The sequence below is a fragment of the Thamnophis sirtalis genome, unplaced genomic scaffold (assembly GCF_051295495.1).
Source record: "Thamnophis sirtalis isolate CommonGarterSnake01/CBP01778 unplaced genomic scaffold, rThaSir2_p1.2 scaffold_3, whole genome shotgun sequence".
Lineage (NCBI taxonomy): Eukaryota > Metazoa > Chordata > Lepidosauria > Squamata > Natricidae > Thamnophis > Thamnophis sirtalis.
In genome coordinates this window covers 153,402,361-153,415,247 of record NW_028261383.1, presented here as the reverse complement: position 1 = coordinate 153,415,247, position 12,887 = coordinate 153,402,361, and the positions used below count along the sequence as shown (strand labels likewise).

General features: G+C 42.3%; 1 protein-coding gene across 1 annotated transcript in view; it reads left to right on the top strand.

Annotated features, from left to right (window-relative positions):
* The first annotated feature begins 3,378 nt into the window (after positions 1–3,378).
* Positions 3,379–12,887, top strand: part of LOC148048266 (sterol O-acyltransferase 2-like) — a 29,840-nt gene continuing 20,331 nt past the window's right edge. The window contains exons 1-6 of the mRNA XM_087710488.1: positions 3,379–3,447; positions 4,461–4,558; positions 6,253–6,308; positions 6,810–6,937; positions 7,167–7,223; positions 10,849–10,956. Of these exons, the coding sequence (XP_087566614.1) occupies positions 4,468–4,558; positions 6,253–6,308; positions 6,810–6,937; positions 7,167–7,223; positions 10,849–10,956 (440 nt within the window). The 5' untranslated portion in view covers positions 3,379–3,447; positions 4,461–4,467. The remainder of the gene's footprint in view (positions 3,448–4,460; positions 4,559–6,252; positions 6,309–6,809; positions 6,938–7,166; positions 7,224–10,848; positions 10,957–12,887) is intronic.

Sequence of the window (12,887 nt, the reverse complement as noted above, 5' to 3'; positions counted from 1 at the left end):
CAGGGTGGTAGCTCTGACAATTTATTCATTGCCTTAATGCTTTGTTGGTCAGTTCGTGCCAAAGGAAGAACAGAAACTGCATTTCAAACCATTTCTGTGTTTGGCTGGTTTCATTAACCCTTCGGAACCTGACACATACTTTGCCGGTTTGGATCACCTGTGATGCCTCCCTCTTTGGAGTCAGAGCGGTCCTCAGCCATCACCTACCAGATGGATCGGAGGCTCCCATAGCTTATTATTTCAAGACCTTGTCCCTTGTAGTTGAACGCAACTACAGCCAGATCGACAAGGAAGCCTTGGCTGCAGTCGCAGGCATCAAGAGATTCCAGGAGTACATGTATGGCAGTCATTTCAAACTCACCACTGACCATATGCTACTGCTGGGGCTCCTCGCTGGGAACCAACAACCCCCCCGTACATGTCCCCAAGGATGACCAGATGGACCATTTTCCTCACAGCATACGACTATGAGCTGATCCACCACCAAGGGAAGGACATCAGCCACGCTGATGCACTCAGCCATTGCCCATTACCGGAGCTGGTGGAAGACCCCACCCCCACCACCGTGGTGCTGCTGATCGACGTTGACCCAGCCAGCCCACCAGGGACATTGCAGAGCACTCACAAAAGGACAAGGGGTTGTGAAAGTTTCTGAACTGGCTGTTGAGGGGGTGGCCACAGGAAAAGCTGAGTGAAGAGTTCCAGAGCTACCAAAGTAAGTAAGCAGAGCTATCAACTATCAAGGGTTGCTTGTGGGGGGAGAGAGTCATCATACCCCAGAAGCTGCGGAGGTGAGCCATGAAACCCCTCCACAAGGGTCACCCGGGAATAGTATGGATGAAGGCACTAGCCCAGAGCTGCATCTGGTGGCCCAATATGGATAAGGACATCACGGAGTGGGTGGCCACTTGCAGTCGTTGTCAGGAGATGCCACCAGCCCCACCCTGGGCACCCGTGCGGGAGTGGAAAGCAGCCAAAAGACTGTGGTTGCACATCCATATCGACTTCTTGGGACCAGTGGAAGGGCAGATGTTCCTGATCATTGTGGACGCTTATTCCAAATGGCTGGAGGTCCTGATCATGCAATCAACAATGGCAGAAGCCACCGGGGGGGGGGGGTAAGTTGGGGGGGGTGGGGGGAGGGTGGGGGGGAGGGATATATCAGGTTAGATGAGATGTGTTAGATTTCAATGTAATTTGACTCTACATGTATACTGTTTTTTTTCTTTATTTTATATTCTCATTACTATTATTATTACTACTTTTTCTTTAAAAATAGGATAGGCTAAGCATATTGACATGTAGCAGAAATACATCAAGGAGAGGAGGAGTGGGAAAGAAGAAAGATGGGAAGAGAAGAATAGGAGAGAGGATAAGGGGGGAAGATGAGAAGGATAAGGAGGAGTGGATTGTAGAGAGAGGAGCAGTAGAAAGGAAGGGGAAGTAGAGTAGAAAAGGATGATGGAGGGAAGATAGAAAGTTGGAGGGTGGTAGAAGAAAGAGGTGTATGGAGAGCAGAAGAGCTATAATGGGTTTCTATTTGGGGGGGGCATTGTCGACAAGAGGAACTGATGTAATTATTATTTAATAATATATGATATGGGCTATGTATAGTATACATGTGAGTGTGTGTTATGAAAATGAAAATGGAAATAAAAAATTTAAATAAGCAACAACGGCAGAAGCCACCATCAGAGCGCTCTGGAAATTTTTTGCAACCCATTTATTTTATTTATTTATTTATTATTAAAATTTATATGCCGCCCAATCCCGAAGGGCTCCGGGCGGTTTACAAAAAAGAAGAAGAGGAAGAAAAAAATAAGAAAAGGACAGATTTAAAATCACAACACATGCATTCGTTCTAATCGGGGCTGGACCTCAACAATGAGGTCAACCCATGGCCTACCTGACACTCTGGTCTCCAACAACGGCCCACAACTGACCACCAAGATGATGGAGGTTTTCCTCGCAGAGCAAGGGATCTGGCATGTTCTCATTGCCCCATTCAATCTGGCGAGCAATGGACAGGCCGAGCAATGGTAAGGCTCACAAAAGAAATCCTCACCAAGTGGAGCTAGAGGATGGATGAATCTGGTGAAGGCACAACAACCAGTTCTGACATCACCTGGCGGACGCTGAACTGAGAAACCACGTCGATTGGACCGCACGCAGGCTCAGAACTACTCCCAGAGAACCCCAGGTCTCCGCCCTGCAGAGCATGCTCAACTACCAGCTGAAAGCAGATAGGCAGGAACCAGCCCAACCAAGCCAAGAGATCGAGGGATGACCGCCCAACCTGAGCCGTGAAAACGTAGCTGTGTCCGAAGCCATCCCACAGGAGTCAAAGAACCAGGCCGGAGCTCAACTCGCGGGCCAAGAAGCTCCAGAAGGTTCCTTCCCAGGCAGCCAGAGGAACAGCAGGCTCGACTGCACCAGCTGAGCTCCCAGGGACAAGTGATCTGCGCAGGTCAAGTAGGAGACTGACACGCCTGCCTACCTGAGAGACTATGTCACCAACGTAAGTCGGGGATTGGAGATTGTTCATTCTAGGATGGGAGAGGTGTTACGTATGGATGTAGGTTGATAAATGTACATGTTTTCACGTGCTCACTGTGGATTGGTTGTCCAAACCCTGGGAAGTTTAAACAACTGTCATTGGCCGGCTGGTCTGTCGGAGCTCCTTAAAAGGAGTCACTTACTCTTGAAATAAAAAGGGCTGAAACTGACTCACACCTCTTGCCTGCTGCTTTCTCGACAATCTAACATTGTGACTTGTAGTTCCTGAATCAACACATATTTGCTTGCAAACATAAGGTGCAATTTTTGGATTGAAAAGCATGCTAATTATCTGAAGAAAATCACTTTATTCCTTCACACTTTTGGCCTTCTGTAATTTAATCTGTTTCTCCATTCTACAAATAGCTTTTAAATGGCCCTTTTTCTTGCACACAAAGCATTCACATGTTTCTTGCTTCGCGTAGCTCCTATTTTTCGTCTTTAAAGCAGACTCTGCAAGAGAAACCCGGACACTATTAATGTTTTCTGTTTTACACTTATATTGATCCACAAGCTTGCCCTTAACATATCCCAATATCAGCTTGACATCTCGACCTGCCTCAAATGCTATGAAAAGGATTTCATAACTTTCTGATATATTACTAATTGTATTGCAACATGAAAATCTTTTATTGCTTCTCCTACACCTCTCAGGCATTCAATGATTTCCAAGATGTGATTATGTAATCCTGCATAGCCTGGCCTTTCATCTTGGTTTGGTATAGCTTTCCAAACAAATGCAGTTGATTGCAGAAATTAGGTCTTTCATGCACCTTTTGTAATCCCTCCCACATTTCTTTAGCAGTTTCACATATAGGTATATGATTTTATCATCTTCTATGCTACGGGAGATTGTGCTCTGAGCTCTCTGAGCTTTCTCTATCAACACAGGTATGTGATTTACTCTTTTACATGATAAACTGAGTTGCTAATTGATTGAATATGATAATGGAAAGACAATTAAATATAGGTTAAAATATATGAAATATGGATGCATATAGAACTCTTAAGAAGATGAACAAAGTGAGGTGTGTATTGCTTGTTATTTTACAGAGCAGATCAATGGAATTGTAATGAACTTTGAGCAGCAAGGATTGTTATTTAAAGACAATTAAATGTAAGCTAAATTAAGGCAAGGAAAAATGGAGGGGGAAGATTAAACATACTTATAATGAGATTATAAAAACAGAATTACAAATTATTAAAGATGTTTATTAATGTGAAATTATAAATACCATCAACATAAAATGGAGCCTGGTCAGAGGCTGAAATACACCAAGTAAATGAGATGAAGAGTGTTTAGGAGAGGAGAGAGGTAGGGAAGAAGAGAGAGTTAGGAGAGAGGGCGCGGGGGGGGGAAGAGGAGGAGAGAAAGAAGGGGTGGAAAAGGGAGAGAGGAGAAGGAGAGAGGAAGGGGAAGTAGAGAAGAGAAGGATGACAGAGGGAAGAAAGAAGGGAGGGAGGGGGAGGAGAGAGGGAGGAGAAAGTGATGGATAGGGTACAAATATGGTGTATGGAGAGCAGAAGAGCCAATAATCGTTTTTGGGGGTTGATGGTAAGACTAATTGATATAAATATTTAATAATATAAAACAATGTTGGCTATGTAATAGTATACATGTGGTTATTTGTTATGAAAATGAAAAAATGAAAAACTTTTTATTAAAAAATGAACTTTTTTTGTGCAAAATTCAGCTGAAAATGTATAACTTGCTAATCAGGATAGGGTGGTCAGACCTCTCTACCATTAGTATCACTACCTGACACTAGTTAACTCATTGGTGTATTAAGGAAGTGCAAAGTTCTAACACCAAAGGCTTTCTCTCCTCCCCCCCCCCCAAAGTGAGTTAGTTCTCTGACTGCTGGACTGGAGTGTGAAATTAACCTAAGAAACTCTACTTTCAGAACCATCATGGACCCAAGAGAAATGAGCAATGGAGACGTGAGACAAAGAAGCTCTGAGGAACAGACCAGGGGAAAAGAGGAGACACAATTACTCAATGGTAAGGAGGCATTTAAGGAGCATGGATGATATATTTTATTGCACAAATTGGGTGATATCCCTGCTGTGGATAAATTATCTGGGGATTTTTGATTAGGTCTTGGAATTAAGTAGTACTATGCAGAGATTAGCATTTTGGGAGCCTCAGCAAAAAACGTTATATTACTTTACTAGAGAGCTATGTAGTGTCCCTCAAATGCTTTGGAGTCCAATCCTAAGAATCTCCTGCCATTCCAAACACCTGCTAAAAGACTGCAGTACTTGTAGTTAAAGGAATAATGTTTGTTGTATGTATTCTCCTTAATACAGATATTCATAAAGTAATTGTAGGGGTGGAAGGGATTCAGGAACAGGAGATAATCAAATGTACATTAAAGTAAGAGGAAAATAGAGGGGAGTTCTATCGATGTGGTTCTACAGAAGGGGTGAAGAGACAGTTCAGTCCAGACATTATGTGTAAGAGAAAGAGGCTGAAGACAACCCTTCCCTAATAGTGTATTGTAGATGTAGATAGAAGAGTCCAGGGTTTGGCAAGATTCTGTCTATAGGTCTGAAATAATAAAGAACTCAGCTGGGAAGAATCACTGCATGTCATTCTTGGTTTTGGGCCTGACAGCAACCTATGAAGTGGTATTTGGTATTTATTCGATTTGTAAACCACCCTATTCCCCGAAGGGACTCAGGGCGGCTGAACAAAAACCAGGGGAAGGGGAAAAACAAATACAGAAAGTAAGACAAACAGGACAGTGATACAACAGTTTAAAAAAGCACAGCAAGCACAGCAAATTCGAGGGGGGGGACTCAACCACAGGCTTGCTGGGACAGTCAGAAGTGGGGCAGAGAGGCAAACATCCGATAATGATTGATTCATGCATCAGTAAGAAATAATATGGAAATTTATGACAAAAAAGCTCAGGAGTTATGCATGAAGAGCAGATGTGCCTTTGATATTTGTCCAGAAATGCTAAAGTTCATCTTTCAAAGACAAAACAGTGCGAGCATTTAGTTGAAGGAAACAAGGAACATCATAGTTAACTGGTTACAAAGAAAACATTTGGGAATTTTCATCACAAAACCGTAACCCTGTTGTTAAGTGAATCTGTCTTCCCCATCGTCTTTGCTTTTCAGAAGGTCGCAAAAGGGGATCTAATGACCCCAGTACACTGCAACCATCAAATACATGCCAGCTGCTAAATGTCCAAATTTTAATCCCGTGCCCATGGGGATGCTGCAATGGTTGTAAGGGTGAAAAATGGTCATAGGTCACTTTTTTCAGTCTCATTATAACATCAAACAGTCATTAAATGAATGGTTGTGGATTACCAGTACTACACTCTAATATTTGTCAGACGTTCTGACAATATTTCTTCCTGCTTATCTAAACACAGGCTTCCCGATCTGCTGGTTAAAAGAGGCTACTATAGTATGGAAATCTGTTTTTAAAAAAGGCTACAAAACTGAATAAAAATCATATGCTATATAATGAACTTCAGAAGCCTGGTAGAGATAGTTTTGGACCTATTTTATCCATCCCAAAGGAAAGAGAATGTAAAGAGTGGGGGAACAAATGTTTGAGATTTCGAGTAATAATTGAGAACAAAAAATTCTGTCTAATCCAAGCAATGAACTGACTTCCTCCATTCGCCCAATGTCAATCATGCTTTTAAACAGAAGCTGTTTCTAATTCTCTAGCAGAAGCTGAACACTGGGAGAAAATTACTGCCCACATCCAATGGAAGAGACACCTGGAGGTAATAATAGATATTATAATAGGTAATAATAAAAGCAAGTGGAAGATGGACTAGAGAAACAAATATTCTCCCTAAATGATGAATTATCAAGAATGATGAAAATGGCCAACTCTATGGCTCCACAGTCCCATGGTCTCTATACTTGTGATAGAGGATTAGCTCCTGTACGTTTATTAGGTTTTCTGAGCAAGGGACCTTCTGTAACAGATCAAAGAAGGGAAGTAACTGGATACACAGTTATAGCTAATTGGTGGAGGAGAGCTGCCACTGCCTGAGGCAATCTAAGCTGTGATTAGTTGCTATGTGCTCTCTGCAATTTACCTCATGATGTTCCTACTGTAAATATATTTAGTTATATAAAACTGCAAGTTCAGTGTTAGCATCTCTGACTCCATTTGGACGTCATCTGTGCAATTCCCTAACAGTGTCCATCACCTAAATGCATTCTAGGAATCTATGACAGGCCTGGGCATCATTAAATTCCCTCTGTTTTGTTGGTAGGTAATGAAGGCGAAGGTACTAGAACAGGTACACAGTCAGCTGAGTGATCTCTTAGATAAGGCCTTGGAAGAAGCAGCTCATTCCAGACCCCAGCAATTGAGTGTCATCCCAGCAAAGAAGCAAAGCAGGTGGAAGCAGTTCCTGGCAATTGATTTTACACAGGGATGGGGAAAATAGAGTCATCAGGCAGTGCTGGCTCAATGGCCTTGAAACAGAAATGGGCACTGCTTCCCATAGTCATCACTGACTGTGAAGTAAAATCCTCAGGGACTCTTACCTTTACCCCCCTTTCTCAGAGGTGAGAAAGGTTTTGAGAAATAAACTAAATATTACCTGCTTTGAAATCTTATCTTGCAGAGAGAAGGGTCAGCTACTGAAGAAGAAAGTCTTTGTCCCTCAACGGTCCTTGTTTGAGTAAGTATGCCTGGCTATGGTATGAACCAGACTTAGTCAGAGGGACAATGTGCAAAGTAGTTAAAGTATAGTTAAATAAATAATTGATAATGGTAATAAAGTATACATATGTATTGCTATTATAAGTAATAATTCGATATGAATATTGAATGGTACCTATGAAAGGAAGATTAGAATTTTTTTGGTTCCATATAAAGGTTAATAAAAAAAGAACTTAAGTTTTGATTATTAGGGGGAAAATGTTATGATAAAGGATATAGTCAAATAAATGAGGGATAATGATATATATATATATATATATATATATATATATATATATATATATATATATATATATATATATATATATATATATATATATATATATATATATATATATATATATATATATATATATATATATATATATATATATATATATATATATATATATAAAGTCACAACCCCTGGTATGCCCAAATATGGGAGGAAGTTCACTGTTTCCATTCTCTGTCCATCGGCTCGTCATAAGAGACCATCCAGACAGAAACCCAATATTTTTACTGTTGCCTTTGTTACATTTATGTTGTATTTATTTATCAGCACATAGTACAACATAAAGAAATTGGATGTAAATTGTAAACAGTGATTTGGAAAGGAGGATTAGAAATTTTTGTCACTAAATATTATGGATGTTTAACAGTGGTGGGTTTCAAATTTTTTAGAACCTTTTCTGTGGGTGTGGCCTATTTTGTGAGCGTGGCTTGGCAGTCACATGACTGGGCGGGTATGGCCAACTTGACATCACTCATGCACACTCAATCACATGACCACCACCACCACCCAAGCCATGTGGCAAAATTTTGGGGGACTCTTATGAAGCGGGGAAAAGAGAGGGGAAAACCTCCTAAAAATAGACAACTGCAGGATTAAGGGCCAAAATTAGGGAGATCGGAGAAGGCAGGACAGAGAAGAATCCAATAGAAAGCTATCACATGCTGGAGAAAGAACTTTGGGACATCGGAGGAGACAGAACAGAGGGGAATCCAGTAGAAAGTTATCACATGCTGGGAAAAGAATTTTAGGAGATCAGAGGAGGCAGGACAGAGGGGAATCCAGTAGAAAGCTATCACACACTGGGGAAAGAATTTTGGGAGATCGGAGGAGGCAGAACTGGGTTCCACCACAAAACCGCATTCGACTAAACTGCGCTCGACGAAACCGCGTAGCTGACGTCATCAACAGGGCGACAACAGCATGGAGACAGAAGCACGCTGTAAACGCTAAACCTAAAATTAACCCCTAAACCTAAACCTAACCCCCCTAAACCTAATCCTAAACCTAACCCTAAACCTAACCCTTAACCTAACCCTAAACCTAACCCTAAACCTAACCCTTAACCTAACCCTAAACCTAACCCTAACCCTTAACCTAACCCTAACCCTAACCCTAACCCTAACCCTAACCCTAACCCTTAACCTAACCCTTACCTTAAGTTGAATCGGCTTGCTTTCAAAGCGCTATTTAAAGCATCCTTCTTTCTCCGCGCTGGCTGTTGTCGCCCTGTTGATGACGTCAGCAACGCGGTTTAATCGGGCGCGGCTTAGTCGAGCGCGGTTTTGACGGGTCATGCAGAACAGAGAGGAATCCAGGAGAAAACTCCTGAGCTTGCCGCTGCTGTCTGGTGGATTGTGCCGCTGGAGCTTCTCCATTCACCACCTCCACTCCCAAGTATGGGACTTGACACCGAATTGCACGTGTGGTGTTTTGGCTGCTTTCAGCAGCCTCTCTCCTATAGTGTTGCTGGGTCTAGATGCTCATTTTCCTACTTGGAAGCCAGGCTGTGCCTGCCTGCTCACTGCTTTTCCTTCCCTATCCCAGAAGATGAGGAAACCCAGAGGGACCTCTCACCCCGCGGATGGCTCCAGACCAGCGGAGTCTCATCCTTCTTTTTAACCAGGTGGCTGTCAGAAAGAAGAGGACAGCTTCTGCAGCTTGTGCAGAGCCGAATCCTCGCCTCCTGTTCTTCAGCTGCTGCACAAGCCCACGTGCCGTGCGCTGCCCTCTTTTCTCTTGACAGCTGCCTGGTTAAAAAGCAGGTCCGGAACCAATCCGGGAAGACCAGGAACGCGAGGTCCCCGAACTTTTCAAAGACGCCAGCCGTGCCGCAAAAGTTCCCGCCACCATCCACACCCCCATGACCGTGCTTTCTGGTGGCCAGGCATCTTAGGCAAGTCCAGGGATCTTGCAAAGGCCTTGTGAGGTCCCCGAATTTGTCAAAGACGCCGGCTGTGCCATGTAAGCTCCCGTCACCATCCCCACCCCCGCGCCCATGCTTTCTGGCAGCCAGGCATCTTAGGCAAATCTGAGGACCTTGCAAAAGCCTTGCAAGGTCCCCAAACTTTTCAAAGATGCCAGCCATGCCGTGTAACCCCCGCCGCCATCCCCACCCCCGCGCTTTCTGGCGGCCCTGCAGCCCTGCGCTATAAACGAGGCAGCAACAGAGAGCCAAGCAGGAAAAAAGGTAAGTGGGTTTAGATAGGGTTCATAGAAGCGGGCAGGGCAATTGATGAGCCAGCCAATCAGTGAGTGGGGGGGTAGGATAGTGTGGACGGGTGGGGGGAGCGGGTGATGGAACGGCTTCTGGGCAGGCGGGGTGAGCGAGCAAGCGACAGGGCTGGAGCAGGCATTCCAGAAGTTACTTCTGGGTCCACTGGTCGAACCTCCTCTCACCAACCCATTCTCCTGAGCCAGTGCGAACAGGTAGAAACCGACCACTGATGTTTAGCCAGAATAGACCATAAGGATTTAGCATTATTGGAGGATATTAGAAATAGCAAATGAAATGCCAGTATGAGATTATGTTTTAAATCTTGGTATATTTTATGATAAAGGACGTTTAAACAATTATAAAATGAAAATAGAGGTATAATGATGGTAATATGTATAAATATATCTTGAGTTAAAATACTTGAGTTAATATGAATTATGGTTGATGACTGTGGAAGAGATGCACGAAAGTCTTTTGTAACCAACTGATACACTTTCTACAGTATGTAAAGAAGGAGGATTCTTTGTGTTGTGTTTGTTTTGAAAATAACAAATACTTTTTTTAAAAAAAAGACTTAGTCAGAGGGACAATGTGCAAAGTAGCCGGCTCTCTAAGGCCTCAGGTTATAAAGGTGGCCTTGGGCAAATAACTGATTTTCCACTGTTGATGAAGAACAAGAATTGGAAACAGCCCAATAAGGTTTGTTCCATAGCCACACAATGCTGAGAGTCTTTGGTGGGTGCCAGGAGAGTATAAAAAGAATAGATACAAAATAGGAAACAAAATAGAGTATTTTGATGGGAAACAAAATAGAGTATTTTGATGGGAAACAAAATAGAGTATTTTTGAAAGGATTAGGTTGATTAGCACAATACTACAAAGAGTTATTATTAGCATATTAGAAGAAATAAGAGATGAAACATTTTCCCCCCAGCCACTTGAATATTATTTCTTTTGTACAAGTGAAACTACAAGTTTTTGCACAGAACACTAAATGAAAATCTTTGGTTCCCAGTTTTTGTCCAATGATCTCCAGATGCCCATCTTTCCCAACTTCTGTTACTTACTTGCTGGCAACTTGTCTCTCTTTTACAGCACGTTGCTGGAGGTGGAATATTTCCGCACAATCCATCACATATTTGTGGCCATGCTCTGTATCTTTGTCCTCAAACAAGTCACTGTGGATTCCATCGATGAAGGACGGTATGATCCAGAAAAGGGGGCAGGATAGAAAGGCTGTCCTCTGATGTATGCTAATTATGGGGAGAATGTGGGATATGATGCTATTTGTTTTGTGCTAAGGAACACAGTAGTAATCCTAAAAGCACATTTACCTAATCTTTAAACTTAGGTTCCATCCAAAGTTTAACATCCTTGAGGCCCTGCAGGCAGTTTGACCCTGGTGCATGTCCTCCCATTTGTCACTGTTCATCTATTAGCTGAAAAAAAAAATGGAATTTGTTCTTCTCCTTGTCTTTGTGCTCCTGTTAAACAGTAACACTTGGGACCCTCCTATGCCCACCTAGAGATTAAACCTAAGTGGGAAATGCATCCATTGGTGCCACCTTTGCTAGGCATCCAAATACATTCCTCTATGCTAGTCATCTAGTTACACAGATACACTTCTTCTACTCCTCCTTCTGAATGAATCTTGTTACCTTTTGGATCTTTCTATGGACGTGTTCATGGCTGAGCATATGCGTTGTTTCACATTGTATGCAACCGCCATTTGTTGTCATGATTTGTATTTGCACTATATTCCATTCCATTTGACCAGTGGTCAAAACAATAAATAAATTGATTAATTGACTGATTGACTTTAAGAAAAGCAGGCTAAATTTACTATTAATACAGGAATGGGAAAATGTAGAAAATAGGAACAGTGAAAGATATTACATGAAGGAAACTAATCCTTTTGGAGAGGATGGGATATGAAAAAATACAAATGACCATGTGATGGTGGCAGGGAGATATAAAAATATTTGCTATGTCACCTATATTTCAGATGGATTTTTGTAATCCAGATCCAGTAGCCATAGGAAGGAAAAACATAAGGATCTAATCAGGATTAGTCATCGGGACCAGAGGTTTAGTCTTCCGAGTTTTGGACTCGTGCTGGAGCCCATCTTCAGGGAACTTCTCTCTCAAGCCACCCTAAGAGAATTGATAGGAGCATTAGACTCTATATTCAACAGATCAGAGGTAGAAGAGCCAGAAAAACATGCCATTAATTAGGCAAAAGTATTGGCAATACTGATTGCACACAAACCAAACAATCAGTTCTGTCCAATGGAGCAACACACCTTGAAAGACCTGGAAAACAAACCAACAAACATTCAGGTGAGAGAGGAGTTCCCTGAGGATGAGCTCCAGCACGAGTCTGAAGCTTGGAAGATCAAACCTCCAGTCCCGGCAATTGAGCCTGATTGAATCCCCCAACATTATCCTGGGATACGTATTTTTTGCCTTCATTCATGGGAAGTCTCGATCTACCTATGAAAAATCTGGTTCTGGCATCATTCCAGCCTTTTGGCCATTCTGCTCACTGTAATATTTATTTGTTTTTAATGCTGTATGCTGCCATGGGCCACTTTTTAATTGGGAAGCCTTACAAATGAAATAATTCTTCAAAGGAAAAGAAGGAGAAGGAAATGTCCATGATAGGCAAATTCTTGAAATCACCAGCAGTTCTGTAGAAGCTGAAGCATTGTTAGAAGTTCTGCTTTATTCTATAGAAATGGTAGAGGGTTATTATACAGCCATACAGATTGGTAGCAGAGGATGGTTATGTAGCTATACAGATCAAATGAAGTGTACAGTGTATAGTCACTATGGGCCTTGCTGCTTAATGGTTTCAACTGTCACAACTGTTGCAGGAAACTCTCCTCAGAACATAAGGGAACCATAGATTATAACCATAGGTTCTAAGTAAACACTGCCATCTACTGGCTGATTAATTCTGTAGTTGGAATACATTCTAACATATATTGGAACAAGCATGAAGCAGATCAAGGAAGGAGTCCAATAGAAGACAGAGAGCCAAGCTCACATTCACAGTCCGGGATCTAATTGGGTCACTTTGGGTTAGTTGATCAATCTCTCAGCTTTCACTGGGGATAAGATCAGGAGGAAAG